At 43.2% G+C, this 14,594-nt stretch overlaps 1 protein-coding gene, 1 non-coding gene and 1 pseudogene across 6 annotated transcripts in view; 2 read left to right on the forward strand and 1 right to left on the reverse strand.

Annotated features, from left to right (window-relative positions):
• Positions 1-14,594, reverse strand: part of POLE2 (DNA polymerase epsilon 2, accessory subunit) — a 44,548-nt gene that overhangs the window by 27,014 nt on the left and 2,940 nt on the right. For 3 of the 5 annotated variants that reach the window (XM_509931.8, XM_063793324.1, XM_063793325.1), the window contains exons 2-5: positions 12,903-13,003; positions 9,071-9,146; positions 3,680-3,757; positions 3,453-3,546 (exon numbers count right to left, since the gene is read on the reverse strand). In XM_509931.8, coding sequence (XP_509931.4) covers positions 3,453-3,546; positions 3,680-3,757; positions 9,071-9,146; positions 12,903-13,003 — 349 coding nt within the window. Of the gene's footprint in view, positions 1-3,452; positions 3,547-3,679; positions 3,758-9,066; positions 9,147-12,902; positions 13,004-14,594 lie in introns of those variants that run through there. The other 2 variants (XM_024348720.3, XM_016926045.3) reach the window with 2 other exon arrangements.
• On the forward strand, positions 6,233-7,316 carry LOC134808350 (serine/threonine-protein kinase 16-like; annotated as a pseudogene).
• LOC112205499 (U6atac minor spliceosomal RNA) lies at positions 13,860-13,981 on the forward strand. Its single transcript, XR_002939450.1, has one exon. It is a non-coding gene; the product is annotated as a U6atac minor spliceosomal RNA (small nuclear RNA).

Consider the following 14,594-nt stretch of genomic DNA (forward strand, 5'->3'; position numbering starts at 1 on the left):
GAACTCTCTTTCCAAGAGTTGCTAAGGCTACTAGTGGAGATCTTTGTCACTTTATAGGGAGAACCTATTTGAAAGTAAAATCAATTTTTTAAAAGAGCTGGGACATGGAAAGAGACAGATGCCTCCTGATATTGTGTGAGCACCTGAATCCAGCCAGGCTTGAAACTGGTGGACTTCTAGACTTCATAATACAAGCTAAGCCAATATATTCCTTTTTCAGTTTTAATCTATTTGAGTTTCTGTAACCTCCAACTCAAAAAGCCCTGACAATACAAACTTTGTATGCCCAGCCAAGAAGTTTGTCCTATAGACAATGAGAAACAAAGATTTTGAAGTAGGATAATGATAACATCAGATTCATTTTCTGGAAGATAATTGCAATGAAAATATGGATGGACTGAACTTCAACCTGTTTATTTCACAGATGAATAAACGAGGCTCAGAAGGGATAAGTGGCACACCCACCATAACAGAGTAGACTTCAAAACATACTTAAGAAAAAAGAAATGTGGTGTCTACTGAGCACCTTCTCTGTATAAAGGACAGTGCCAAATGTGGCACAGGAGATAAACAACGAATCCACAGTCTGATCACAGGGATAAGCACCTCAAATGCAAGGCAGGGCCAAGTCCAGTCAGTGATATAAAAGACGTACTACTGAGCTGGGCACAGTGGCTCACGCTTGTGATCCTAACACTTTGGGAGGCCGAGGCGGGTGGATCACGAGGTCAGGAGATGGAGACCATTCTGGCTAACACAGTGAAACCCGTCTCTACTAAAAATACAAAAAATTAGCCAGGCGCTTTGGCACATGCCTATAGTCCCAGCTACTCGGGAGGCTGAGGCAGGAGAATCGCTTGAACCCAGGAGGCGGAAGTTGCAGTGAGCCGGGATTGCGCCACTGCACTCAAGCCTGGGCAACAGAGTAAGACTCTGCCTCAGAAAAAAAAAAAAAAAAAAAAAGACATACTACTGGGTTCAAGCAGAAAGAGATTCAGCTGGGCATGGTGGCTCATGCCTGTAATCCCAGCACTTTGGGAGGCTGAGGTGGGCAGATCACTTGAGGTCAGGAGTTCGAGACCAGCCTGGCCAACATGGTGAAACCCTGTCTCTACTAAAATAAAAAAGTTAACTGGGTGTGGTGGTATGTGCCTATAATCCCAGCTACTTGGGAGTCTGAGGAAGAAGAATCACTTGAACCCAGGAGGCAGAGGTTACAGTGAGCCAAGTTTGCACCACTGCACTCTAGCCTAGGCGACAGAGCAAGACTCTATATCAAAAATAAAATAAATAAAAAAGAAAAAGATTGCATCCAACTGAAGATCAAGACGGGCTCCAGAAAGGAGGAATCTGAGAAAAGCCTTCCAAAATAGGACGGTTTCAACAGTGGAGATAAGAGGGAAGAGCAGTCAACAGGATAAACAAAGTCACAGAAGTAGTGAAAGAAACAGAAACAATAATTCCATATTTCAGTTTTGGCTCCAGCCCAGATTATGACTACAGGAAAAGTAGAGATTAGGCCAATTATGTGTGAGAGAAGATCTTACATATTAAGGATAATCTGCATTTAATTCAATAGGCAGTGAATTTCCTTGAAAGACTTCTGTGCAAAACCCATGAGGTGGTCAGAGCTATACTTTGGGCAGATTAACCTAGCAACACTATGTCGGCAATGGAAGCAGCAGAGGATGCTGGTTCCTCAAGATCATTCTTTTCAACCTTTATTTAACCTACCGCTGACCATCTGCTCCTCCTTGAAGCCTTCTTGTGCTTCTGCCATATAACACCATCCTCACCTGGCCCCCAAGTTCTATCCTCTCCCCTCTTTTTTTTTTTTTTTTTGAGACGGAGTTTCGCTCTTGTTGCCCAGGCTGGAGTGCAATGGCGCCATCTTGGCTCACCATAACCTCCGCCTCCCAGGTTCAAGCGATTCTCCTGCCTCAGCCTCCCAAGTAGCTGGGATTACGAGCATGTGCCACCATGCCTGACTACTTTTGTATTTTTAGTAGAGACAGGGTTTCTCCATGTTGGTCAGGCTGGTCTCGAAATCCTGACCTCAGGTGATCCACCCACCTCGGCCTCCCAAAGTGCTGGGATTACAGGCGTGAGCCACTGCGCCTAGCCTCCCTCTTGTCTTTTTATCACTTCTCTTTGTCCCAAGGTCTCATCCTTGCAGTTCCATTTTTTACTCTATGCAGATGCTCCCAAATCTCTCTCTTGCTACCAACTCTCTTTCCATAGCTCCAGATGTACACTTCACTTGATACTCTCCTGGCAATCTTAACTCAAATGCTTAAAACAGAACCTGCTATCACCTTCTACAAACATTCTCTTTTTCCTGTTTAATGTATTATTCTATATTCTACTCTCTCAGACTCTAGGCCTTACTCATCTCTGATTCTTCACCCGCTCCCTTCTCCTTCACATCCAGACAGTCACCATGTGTTATAGTTTCTGCTGCTTGAGTGTGATGCCCTCATTCTACACCCCTTGCCACTTCCTTCATCCAGGCTATCATTTATGCCAAGACTAATACCACAGACTCCTAGAAGACTTCTCTCACACTCCAAGTCATCCCTATATCTGCTGGTGGAGGAAGCACTCAAAAAACCTGGCTGCGACCGAGTTTCTCTGGTATTCCAAAGCACCTCACACAAGGAGAACAGTCCCAACTCCCAAGGGTGGCATCCAAAGTGCTCCTACAATTTGGCTCCCACTTGCCTTTCCAAACTGATCCCACACTACTCCTGATTTTCTCATCATTTCCTGCAAAGAGTCCATTTTTTGCTGTACCTTTCTTCACAATCGCCACCTTTTCCCCATTTCCACAAGATTAAGGCAATCTAGGTCCATGCCAAATGCCATCATTTCCTTGAAGCCTTTCCTGATTTTTCTATTGAATACATTGTTTGCATCTCTTTTATAGCACATATAAAATTCTACTTTATGTATTGCACAAATGTCTATAACTTCATAGACTGTAAGCTACTTGAAAGTAGTAAAGTATAGTAGGCAATGGTTGGGCTTTAGAGTCAGGCTGGATTAAAATCCTGTCTTACTATATACGATCTATGGGCAAATTACTAAACTTCTTTAAGCCTCAGTTTCTTCATCCGTAAAATGGGGATAATAATAGCATTTACACATTATTAGTATTATGAGGATTAAATGAGGTAAATAATGTATGTTAAGTGCTACCTGGCATATCATGTATTAAATAGTAACTACTATTTTTACCATCATCATTGTTGTTAAGGGGAAAATAGCTTTTTCATCTCTGTATCTTCTACACGGTCTCAATCACAGAAATCTTAATAACAGTTTATTGAATGACCAACTTTGGACCACAAAATTCCATTCTTTAAATATCCCTGAGATTTCCCTAAACTGAAACAGTCTCCTTTTCTCTCATTTTACCCAGTATCCTCCCCTCCGCCCCCTACCAAACTTACCTGGTGCAAAATGGTATATCGCTCACGAAACATCTCTGCTTTATCTCTTGCTGTTCCAAATAAATTTGGTGCAGGGTGGTTGGTCATTAACAGACTAGAAAAAGAGAATGCCTATTTTTGACTATCATAATACACAAAGGTGAGCCAAAAGTGAAGCAAGAGACTATACCTTCTGAAAAAAAAAGTACATTTGAAATTAATTTAAAATCAGTGGATGACATACTTACGGAAGAAATTTTTTTCTTTCTGAATTGTACACAAAGCGTGGAATATCAAATGCTCCTATGATATTGAAAACGTGCTCTCTGAAAAACATCCCACAAAATACAGACCTGAATTACTAAAACATAAGTACTCTAGGTGAACATGATAACCTGCATTATAAGTCTTTGTAATAACACACTTTTCACATTTTCTCAGGCCAGGCACACAATTTCTTTTTCTTTTTCTTTTTCTTTTTTAAGACAGAGTTTCGCTATTGTTGCCCAGGCTAGAGTGCAATGGTGGGACATCAGCTCACTGCAAGCTCCGCCTCCTGGGTTCAAGCGATTCTCCTGCCTCAGCCTCCCAAGTAGCTGGGATCACAGGCATGCACCACCACGTTCAGTTAATTTTGTATTTTTAGTAGAGATGGGGTTTCTCCGTGTTGGTCAGGCTGATCTCAAACTCCCGACCTCAGGAAATCCACTCACCTCGGCCTCCCAAAGTACTGGGATTACAGATGTGAGCCACCATGCCCAGCCCATAATTTCTTATAGTGTCAAAAATACAATGGGTGTAAAATGTTTAGCTTGTGCATTTTCATCTCAAGGGACAAGAAAGCATTGCCAAAACTCTCAAGAAAAAAATTAATCAAGTTAATTTCCAGTTAAGAATTTCATCTGTTGAAAAAGAAGAATTATATAAACAATAGTCACATCTTAAAGAAATCTCTCCCTATATGTACTACTCTTATGAGCTACAGTATTTTTTTTTTTTTTTTTTTTTTTTTGAGACAGAGTTTCGCTCTTGTTGCCCAGGCTGGAGTGCAATGGCTCGATCGTGGCTCACCACAACCTCCGCCTCCAGGGTTCAAGAGATTCTCCTGCCTCAGCCTCCCGAGTAGGTGGGATTACAGGCATGCACCACCACGCCCAGCTAATTTTGTATTTTTAACAAAGACGGGGTTTCTTTATGTTGGTCAGGCTGGTCACTAACTCCCAACCTCAGGTGATCCACCCACCTCAGCCTCCCAAAGTGCAGGGATTACAGGCATGAGCCACTGCGCCCGGCCATGAGCTACAGTATTATTAAAGGATATGATTAAGTTCCAACAATTTTTATTTTTTTTGTTTTTGTTTTGTTTTTTGAGACAGTCTCACTCTGATGCCCAGGCTGGGGTGTGATCTTGGCTCACTGCAACCTCTTCCTCCCGGCCTCAAGCGATTCTCCCGCCTCTCAAGTAGCTGGGATTACAGGCATGTGCCACCACACCCAGCTAATTTTTGTATTTTTAGTAGAGACAGGGTTTTGCCATATTGGCCAGGCTGGTCTCAAACTCCTGACCTCAAGTGATCCGCCTGCCTCAGCCTCCCAAACTGCTGGGATTACAGGCATGAGCCACCATGCCCAACCCCAACAATTTAAAAATCTAAAATGTTTTTTGTTTGTTGTTTGTCTGAGATGGAGTCTAGTTCTGTCGCCCAGGCTGGAGTGCAGTGGCATGATCTCAGCTCACTGCAACCTCTGCCTCCTGGGTTCAAGTGATTCTCCTGCCTCAGCCTCCCAAGTAGCTGGGATTACAGGCACCCTCCACCACGCCCAGCTAATTTTTGTATTTTTAGTAGAGACGGGTTTTCACTGTGTTGGCCAGGCTGGTCTCAAACTCCTGACCTCATGATCTGCCTGCCTTGGCCTCCCAAAGTGCTGGGATTACAGGCCTGAGCCACCGCGCCCTGCCAAATCTAAAATGTTATGCAGAAGTGTCCCAGGAAAAGTTATACAATGGAAAAAGAGCTCCCCCTCCAATTCTGGCCATATCTTTCAGACTTATACAATATATATATAGTGTTAGAGATGGAAAACCAAAAAAAATTATTTAATTTCAGATACTTTTAATAATATAACCATGTTTAAAAGAAGTTAAAAATTTCCACAGCACTATTGTATAAATATCCCAACCTAAAAATCCTTCCTAAAATTACATGTTTATCTCCCAAATTGAAAATGATCAAAAAAGATTCATGCTACCCTAGAGGTAACAAGTATAGAGTGGCTGAGAATCACTGAACTTGAGGAAAACCTAGACTCCAGACACTGCTCCACTATTTTCTGGTGGATCAGTCTGAGTAAGTTATTGAACTTCTCATGCCATCTCTTCATCTATGAGAACAAGAGCCTCTATTGTGGTATGATATAATGACTCTCTGACAATTGAAGGTACAAAAATCCTTTACCATTCAGTCCCCACTGGACCTCCATGTAGGCTGGCTATAACATATAAACAGCCTGACAGAAATAGCCGAGCCAGGTCAGTGAGGAGTACGGGCTGGCCGACCCAGGCACTGCGCACTGAGGCCAGGGATGGGCCTGAGCCACGCACCTCCTCTGAAACTACCCTGTGCCCTGCCTTTGAGGCCTGACAGGTGTGGGAGCAGGAGCTGCCCAAAGGTGGGCTGGGGTTGGAGGAAGCAGCCTGGTCGTTGCTATGTGCCCTGAGGCTTTAAGGCACCTGACCCCACCCTTGCTGAACTGGCATCACCAGGACCTGTTTACTCTAGATGAGAATCATGATCCCTGGGCGCTTAGTGTATTGTCTGGAAGAGCCCACTCATCCTGGACGAGCACTTTGGCAGACTCAGACAGTCCTTGAGGAGGATGACTGAGACATCATGGGCCATGCACTGTGTGCCTGCTCTTAGGGAAATGTCATCATTGACAATAGCTATTTCTTCATCCAGAACCTGGGGGAGAGTGGGTTCAGCCATGTGGACCTAGTGGAGGGGTTACAGGATGGACACTTCTATGCCCTGAAGCGAATCCTGTGTCACGAGCAGCAGGACTGGGAGGAGGCCCAGCCAAGAAGCGAACATGCATCACCTCTTCAATCACCCCAACATCCTTTACCTCACGGCTTACTGTCTGAGGGAGTAGGGTGCTAAGCATGAGGCCCAGCTGCTGCTTCCGTTCTTTAAGAGAGATATACTGTGGAATGGAGAGAAAGGCCGAAGGACGATGGCAACTTCCTGACTTAGGATCAAATCCTTCAGCTCCTGCTGGGTATCTACAGCGGCTTGAGGCCATTCATGCCAAGGGTTAGGCCCACAGGGACCTGAAGCCCACCACTATCTTGCTTGGAGACGAGGGGCAGCCAGTTTTAATACACTTGGATGCCATGAATCAAGCATGCCTCACATGAAGGGCTCCCACCAGGCCCTGACCCTGCCGGACTAGGCGACCCAGCAGTGCACCATCTCCTACTGAGCCCTAGAGCTCTTCCCTGAGCAGTCACTGTGTCACTGATGAACAGACTGATGTCTGGTCCATGGGCTGTGTGATATATGCCACAATGTTTGGGGAAGGCCCTTACGAAATGGTGTTCAAGAAACGTGACAGTGTGGCCCTTGCTGTGCAGAACCAACTCAGCATCCCACAAAGCCCCATGCATTCTTCAGGAGTGTGGCAGCTCCTGGCCTCAATGATGACTGTGGACCTGCAGCAGCACCCTCACAATGCTTGCCTCCTCAGTCAGCTGGAGGTACTGCAGCCCCCAGCTCCTGGCCAGCACACTGCCCAAATCTGAACAAAGCAGTGGCCATATTGAGAAGGTGGCCCCTTGTGCCTTGGAAAGAGGCTCCCATCACTCACTGGAATCTCTACCCATTCTTTCTTTATTTTATTTTATTTATTTATTTATTTTTTTTTTTTTTGAGAGACAAGTCTCATTCTGTTGTCCAGGCTGGAGCAGAGTGGCACGATCTTGGCTCACTGCAACCTCCGCCTCCCGGGTTCAAGCGATTCTCCTGCCTCAGCTTCCCAAATAGCTGGGACTACAGGCATGCACCACCATGCCCAGCTAATTTTTGTATTTTTTAGTAGAGACGGGGTTTCGCTGTATGTTGGCCAGGCTGGTCTCAAACTCCTGACCTCAGGTGATCTGCCCACCTCGGCCTCCCAAAGTGCTGGGATTACGGGCATGAGCCACTGCACCCAGCCTGCTTTTCTGCTTTCTTACCCCCAAGAGCAACACCTGGACAAGCGGCTTTACTGAGTGGGGGTGGAATAGGGGTTGGGAAAAGGAAAACTGATGGGATATGGTACATGGCTCTGTGCAGGACTGTTGAGCTCATATTACGTTCTGCCTCCAAATATGGGAGCAAGAGAACGTATAAACAGAAGAATAAAGTGAATGCAGATTGGTGTGGGGGAAAATAAGTAAATAAATAAATAACAGGTAACTTTAGGGTAAACAACGAGTAACGTCTATTTTAGGATAATAATCAAACTTTAGTACAATCATTTTGAATTTCTATTGATGGCTTTAGGAACATTCATTATACTCCAGTATTTATTTTATGTATTTTTTTTGAGACAGAGTCTCACTCTGTCACCCAGACTAGAGTGCAGTGGTATGATCTCAGCTCACTGTAACCACCACCTCGCAGGCTCAAGCAATTCTCCTGTCTCAGCCTCCCAAGTAGCTGGGATTACAGGTGCGCCCCACTACCGCCCAGCTAATTTTTGTATTTTTAGTAGAGATGGGGTTTCACCATGTTGGCCAGGCTGGTCTTGAACTCCTGACCTCAAGTGATCCAGCCACCTTGGCCTCCCAAAGTGCTGGGATTACAGGCATAAGCCACTGCATCTGGTCACACTATAGTATTTTAAATGAGTTTGCAAGGGTAAAATTAAAAATCCTCAATTTCTCTATTTTTTTTTTTAGCAGTTATAAGTTCTGACAGGGAGAAGATTATAACTTCTGACTAAAATAAAGATAATGACTCCTTTCAATCATCTCCATTGCCCCAAATAGGAAAGAAGTGGCAATGTTAAAACTGTCTCTCAGCCCATTTTCCCCAGTGTTTTCCTTCCAGTTAAATGCCATCAATTTGTATAGAAGTATCATATCAAGAGGAAAGAGGGATATTCAGAGAAATAAAACCCGGAAGAATTACTGCCATATAAATTCTTAAACCTAAAAACATGACATAGTGGAGTCACAAAACTGAGGTCCTACCCTCATTTGCCATTCACCATGTGACCAAGTAAAGTTGCTGAACTTGTCTGGACATGGTACTTTCCTAAGAGCAAAGTAAATTATACTTCTGAATATTCATTTCAATTCAACTCATTTGTAGCATACAGAATAAAAAGTCAGATCAACCGGTTGGGTAGGCAGCAAAAGTTAGTAATGAATGGTACAAGCAACACTGTAACCTCAAATCCCAGGAAAAACCAGTAAAGATGAGTCATTTAATAATGAGGTTTGCAAAGAAAGCCATTATTTAAAAAGACACACAGAAATAACAACAGTAATCACTGTAGAAACGTTGATCACTAATAATTTTCCAAGACAATAATTAAAAATAAGTGCTCAATAACACCTCCAAGGAGGAAAAAAGTTAACTGTACCCACATACATAGTTTCATCAACAGACTGACTGCATTCCTGGACTGCTGCTTCCACCACAGATCGTTCAATCATGTTTGATGACACTGAAAAGAGAATTTCAAAGTCAAAATTTAAAAACAAAAAAAAATTAGTTCTTTCCACAGACAGCTCTTTTCCCAAAAATAATTTGCAAATATTAATACTGAGATTCTCATTATACAGTTTTTGGAGAAAAAAAGTGTTAGGTCAGAACAATAACAAAAGCCTTATCTCAAATACCTTCATTTTCCACACTCAAAGTTACAATACCTTAATATACAGTCAAATGCCTTAATTTTCTAAACCCTGTTTAGTTATAAGAACATTTCTGAGCTAGGGTCGGTGGCTCACACCTATAATCCTAACACTTTGGGAGGCCAAGGCAGGAGGATGCCTCGAGCCCAGGAGTTTGAGACCAGCCCAGACAACGTGGTGAAACCCCTTCTCTACAAAAAATATAAAACTTAGCTGGGGGTGGTGGCACATGCCTGTAGTCCCAGATACTCAGGAGGCCAAGATGGGAGGATCACCTGAGCCCAGGGAGGTGGAGGCTGCAGTGAGCTGTGATCATGCCACTGGCACTCCAGCCTGGGCCACACAGAGTGAGATACTATCTCAAAAAAAAAAAAAAAAAAAAAAAAAAAAAAATTCCCTAAGCTCCCAGTTTTAATAAGGTTACATTAGTATAACTTTATCATCATAACTGCTCAGTTTCAATGAGCATGATAGTAACAATAGCAGCTACCACTTATTAAGCATTGAGTAAATGTGTGGCACCATCCTCAGTACTTTATTTACAAGTATTATTCCACTGGGTAGATGTCCTGTAAGACCGATGTTAAGATGCCCATATCTTATAGATAGAGAAAATACAACTTTGAGAGGCTGAAAATTTTGCCCAAAAACTAGAAGAGATAGAGAGCAACAAAAACCCAGGACTGATTCCAGTGGGGGCTCTTTTAATCACTTTGATATGTTGTCAAGCAAAATACCATGTGCCATCTTAAATCAATGTACACAGGGACAAGTATCATTTTCTTTTTTTTTTTTTGAGATGGAGTCTCGCTCTGTCAGCTAATTTTTTGTATTTTTAGTAGAGACGGGGTTTCACTGTGTTAGCCAGGATGGTCTCGATCTCCTGACCTCGTGATCCGCCCGCCTCAGCCTCCCAAAATGCTGGGATTACAGGCATGAGACAAGTATCATTTTCTAAATGTTCAACTGTAAAGGAATTTTTTAAGCAAAGGTATAGGTAAAATTCTGCCTTTAGGAATGAAAATGAGATATAATAACCATTTATCCTGTATCACGGAGTATGTTTCTTCCTATATAATTGAAGTGACTAGCATCTATATAACATTAAGAGTGAACTCGGCACTTCTCAGCCTTTTGGCTAAGATAAAGTGGACAGTGAGCCATACCCACTTCTATCCTCAGGGTGCTATAAATATCAGACTTTTTTTCCAAGGGGAAGAGCATTTCTTCTTTCCAGTCCCATGCTTGTGGTATTAAGTATTTAACAAAAAGGTCCCTGAATCCCTATGGCAGTGTGGCAGTAGCAAGAGGAAACATGCTGATACAGTTTTACTGACAGGTTGAATAGAGAGGTGTCTCAGAAAACTCCCCGAAGTATATGGCTGAAATGGACTGCAAATCATAAAACAGTGGAACAGAGGTTTAGTTCATGTATTGGTGGCCCCATTCTAGCTTCTTTGGGCATGTTTCAACAGATGTGAATTTCCAAAAAAGAACATGAAGAAAGAGAGGAGGGGCCAGGTGTGGTGGCTCACGCCCGTAATCCCAGCACTTTGGGAGGCCAAGGTGGGTGGATTACCTGAGGTCAGGAGTTCAACACCAGCCTGACCAATATGGTGAAACCCTGTCTCTACCAAAAATATAAAAATTAGCCTGGTGTGGTGGCACGCACCTGTAGTCCCAGCTACTCAGGAGGCTGGGACAGAAGAATCGCTTGAACCCAGGAGGCAGAGGTTGCAGTGAACCGAGATGGCGCCATTGCACTCCAGCCTAGGCAACAGAGTGAGACTCTGTCCCCCTCTCACCAAAAAAAAAAAAAAAAAAAAAAAAAGGGAGAGGAGGGAAGCAGTGTATAGAAAGGAAATGCCTTGAAGGAGTTCCCAAACCTCTACCTTCCTGGGTCACCTTATGTTTCATAACTTTGGTATACTCAAGAAAAAAATGACCATCTTTTATAGAATGTGCTTTTCTTGAAATCCACTTATTCTTTTTTTTTTTTTTTTTTGAGATGGAATCTCACTCTGTCACCCAGTCTGGAGTGCAGTGGCATAATCTCAGCTCACTGCAACCTCTGCCTCCCAGGTTCAAGCGATTCTCCTGCCTCAGCCTCCCAAGGAGCTGGGATTACCAGCGCCTGCCACCATGCCTGGCTAATTTTTGTATATTTAGTAGAGACAGGGTTTGCCATGTTGTCCAGGCTGATCTTGAACTCCTGAACTCAGGCGTTCCCACCAGCCTCGGCCTCCCAAAGTGCTGGGATTACAGGTGTTAGCCACCATGCCTGGCCCCACTTATTCTTATCACAAGCGTTATATAATTTTGTATCAATGTCTATTTTCACCAGGCACAGTGGCTCACGCCTGTAATCCCAGCACTTTGGGAGGCCGAGGTGGGCGATCACCTGAAGTTGGCGGTTCGAGACCAGCCTGGCCAACATGGTGAAACCTCGTCTCCACTAAAAATACAAAAATTAGCCAGGCATGGTGGCGCACACCTGTAATCCCAGCTACTCGGGAGGCTGAGGCAGGAGAATCGTTTGAACCCAGGAGGCGGAGGATGCAGTGAGCCGAAATAGCACCACTGCATTCCAGCCTGGGCGACAGTGCAAGACTCCTTCTCAGGAAAAAAAAAAAAAAGTATATTTTCTACAGTTTGCTTTCAGTAAAATGCTTTCCAACTCTGTTTAGTGTATTCATTATCAGTGCATTAGTAGAATTGCTTTTTATTGAAAAGTTACTGTCTCTGCCCTTTAACTTAGACTTATAAAATTAAGTTAAAATGAATAGCCATTCTATTAAAAAAAAAAAAATCCCTGAAGAAATCAAGAAGAGATGGCAGCTCTGCTTACTTTACTCTTCTTTTTTTCCTCCCAAACATTTAGGAGTTAATAACTTAAATAAGACATGGTAATAGCCACTAGGAGAGACAAAGTGACCATAAAGGACCAGATCAAAATCAGAGGCCAAGTGCAGGAAACATGGTGGTGACACCTCCACTGGGGGAAAGGAACTATAAAAGGGCCCTTGGGGATCATCCTGAGGTTCCAACTAAACTAAAGGTTTGGATGTCATCAACAGTTAAAATAAAAAAGAAGGCCGGGCGTGGTGGCTCCCACCTGTAATCCTAGCACTTTGGGAGGCCGAGGCAGGTGGACTGCGTGAGCCCAGGAGTTTGAGACCAGGCTGAGCAACACAGTGAAACCCCATCTCTACTAAAATACAAAAAATTAGCCTGACATGGAGGTGTGTGCCTGTAATCCCACCTACTCGTGAGGCTGAGACAAGAAAATTGCTTGAACCCGGGAGGTGGGGGTTGCAGTGAGCCAAGATAGCGCCATTGCACTCCAGCCTGGGCAACAGAGCGAGACTCCATCCCAAAAAAGAAAGAAAAAAAAATTAAAATAAACTAAAGGTATTACCCCTTGGGAAGAAATGCTACCATGCATACATCTTATAACACTGGGACATCTTAATAGTGAAGCCTCAACTTCAATTTAAATCTATACATCTAACAGAAGATGCAGAACTATATTAACAATTTAGGAGTTATCAGAAAATATTACTTACAGGGTTGCTTCTCAACTGCATCAATTATCTTTTCCAGTTTATCTTCAAGCTCTAATTCACTGATAGACTGAAGAGCTTCTGTGAGGTACTTAATAGCTTCACTAAGAAAAGGAAAGGAAAAATGAGGCAGGTCATTAGTAATTAAAGGCTAAAAGTTTTCTGCCAAAAAGCAGCAAACACTCATCAATCTGGCATTGAAAGGAAGAACCACTAACTGCTCTCTTCAAGTAGCACTTTATCTTTCCTGTGCTTTCTGAACAAAATCATCCTCCTATGCCTTGCTAACATAAAGCCTCAAATCACATCCTTCCTCTAAGAAGCCTTCCTAGACCAGCTCTAACTGCTGCAATCTCCCCTTTCTTCTGAAATTGTTAAAAATCACATTTACATATACCTTAGATCTGATATATTACATTAGCCTTTTATTACTTACTACCCTACATTTAAGGCAAGAGTCCATCTGTTTCAATGTCAAGCACCATATCCTGAACATAAGACACTCATATATTTAATTTGATAATGCACTTGTTCAAAGTAAATTCCAATAATCACTGTTTTCAATTGTAAAATAAGAAAAAAAATAGGCTTGGCTGTGCGCGGTGGCTCAGCCTGTAATCCCAGCATTTTGGGAGGCCGAGGCGGGCGGATCATGAGGTCAGGAGATCAAGACCATTCTGGCTAACACACGATGAAACCCCGTCTCTACTAAAAACACAAAAAATTTAGCCGGGCATGGTGGCGGGCGCCTGTAGTCCCAGATACTCAGGAGACTGAGGCAGGAGAATGGCGTGAACCCGGGAGGCAGAGCTTGCAGTAAGCCGAGATCGCGCCACTGCACTCCAGCCTGGGCGACAGAGCGAGACTCCGTCTCAAAAAAAAAAAAAAAAAAAGGCTTTAAAAAACTATGACATTGTAATATAATCATAGAAGCAACACTCATTAAAATCACATGAATTTGTGTTATACGAAAGGAGAGGTTGGCACTCCACTTGACAAAGATGGAAGAGGCCCTCGGGCCTGACAATACACATATGGTAAGGCACTGCCACCTGCTTCATGGAGTCTGACCATCATTTAAAAAAAAAAAAAAAAATCATGGCTGGGCACGCGGTGGCTCACGCCTGTAATCCCAGCACTTTGGGAGGCCAAGACGGGCAGATCACGAGGTCAGGAGATCGAAACCATCCTGGCTACCACGGTGAAACACCATCTCTACTAAAAATACAAAAACAAAATTAGCCGGGCATGGTGGCGGGCGCCGGTAGTCCCAGCTACTAGGGAGGCTGAGGAGGGAGAACGGAGTGAACCTGAGAGGCGGAGCTTGCAGTGAGCGGAGATCGGGCCACTACACTCCAGCCTGGGCGACAGAGAAACTCCATCTCAAAAAAAATAAATAAATAAAATAAAATCACATTAATTCCTTACCTAAATCCCAACAATGATCAGAATGAACATGATTAACTAGTTACATGCCACTACATGCCATTCTGTATTTGTAGCACACAACTTTATACCTCACATCAATATTATTGCTGATTACAATATTAAACAATTAGCTAATTACATGCCATTCTGTATTTGTAGCACACAATTTAACATTTCACATATTATTGTTATAGCCATAACACTAATTGTTCTATATATTGGGTTGCTTTATTAGTTGTTTTGTGTGTAGGTGTTGCATCTCTCAAA

The sequence above is a fragment of the Pan troglodytes genome, chromosome 15 (assembly GCF_028858775.2).
Source record: "Pan troglodytes isolate AG18354 chromosome 15, NHGRI_mPanTro3-v2.0_pri, whole genome shotgun sequence".
In the NCBI taxonomy this organism is placed as follows: domain Eukaryota; kingdom Metazoa; phylum Chordata; class Mammalia; order Primates; family Hominidae; genus Pan; species Pan troglodytes.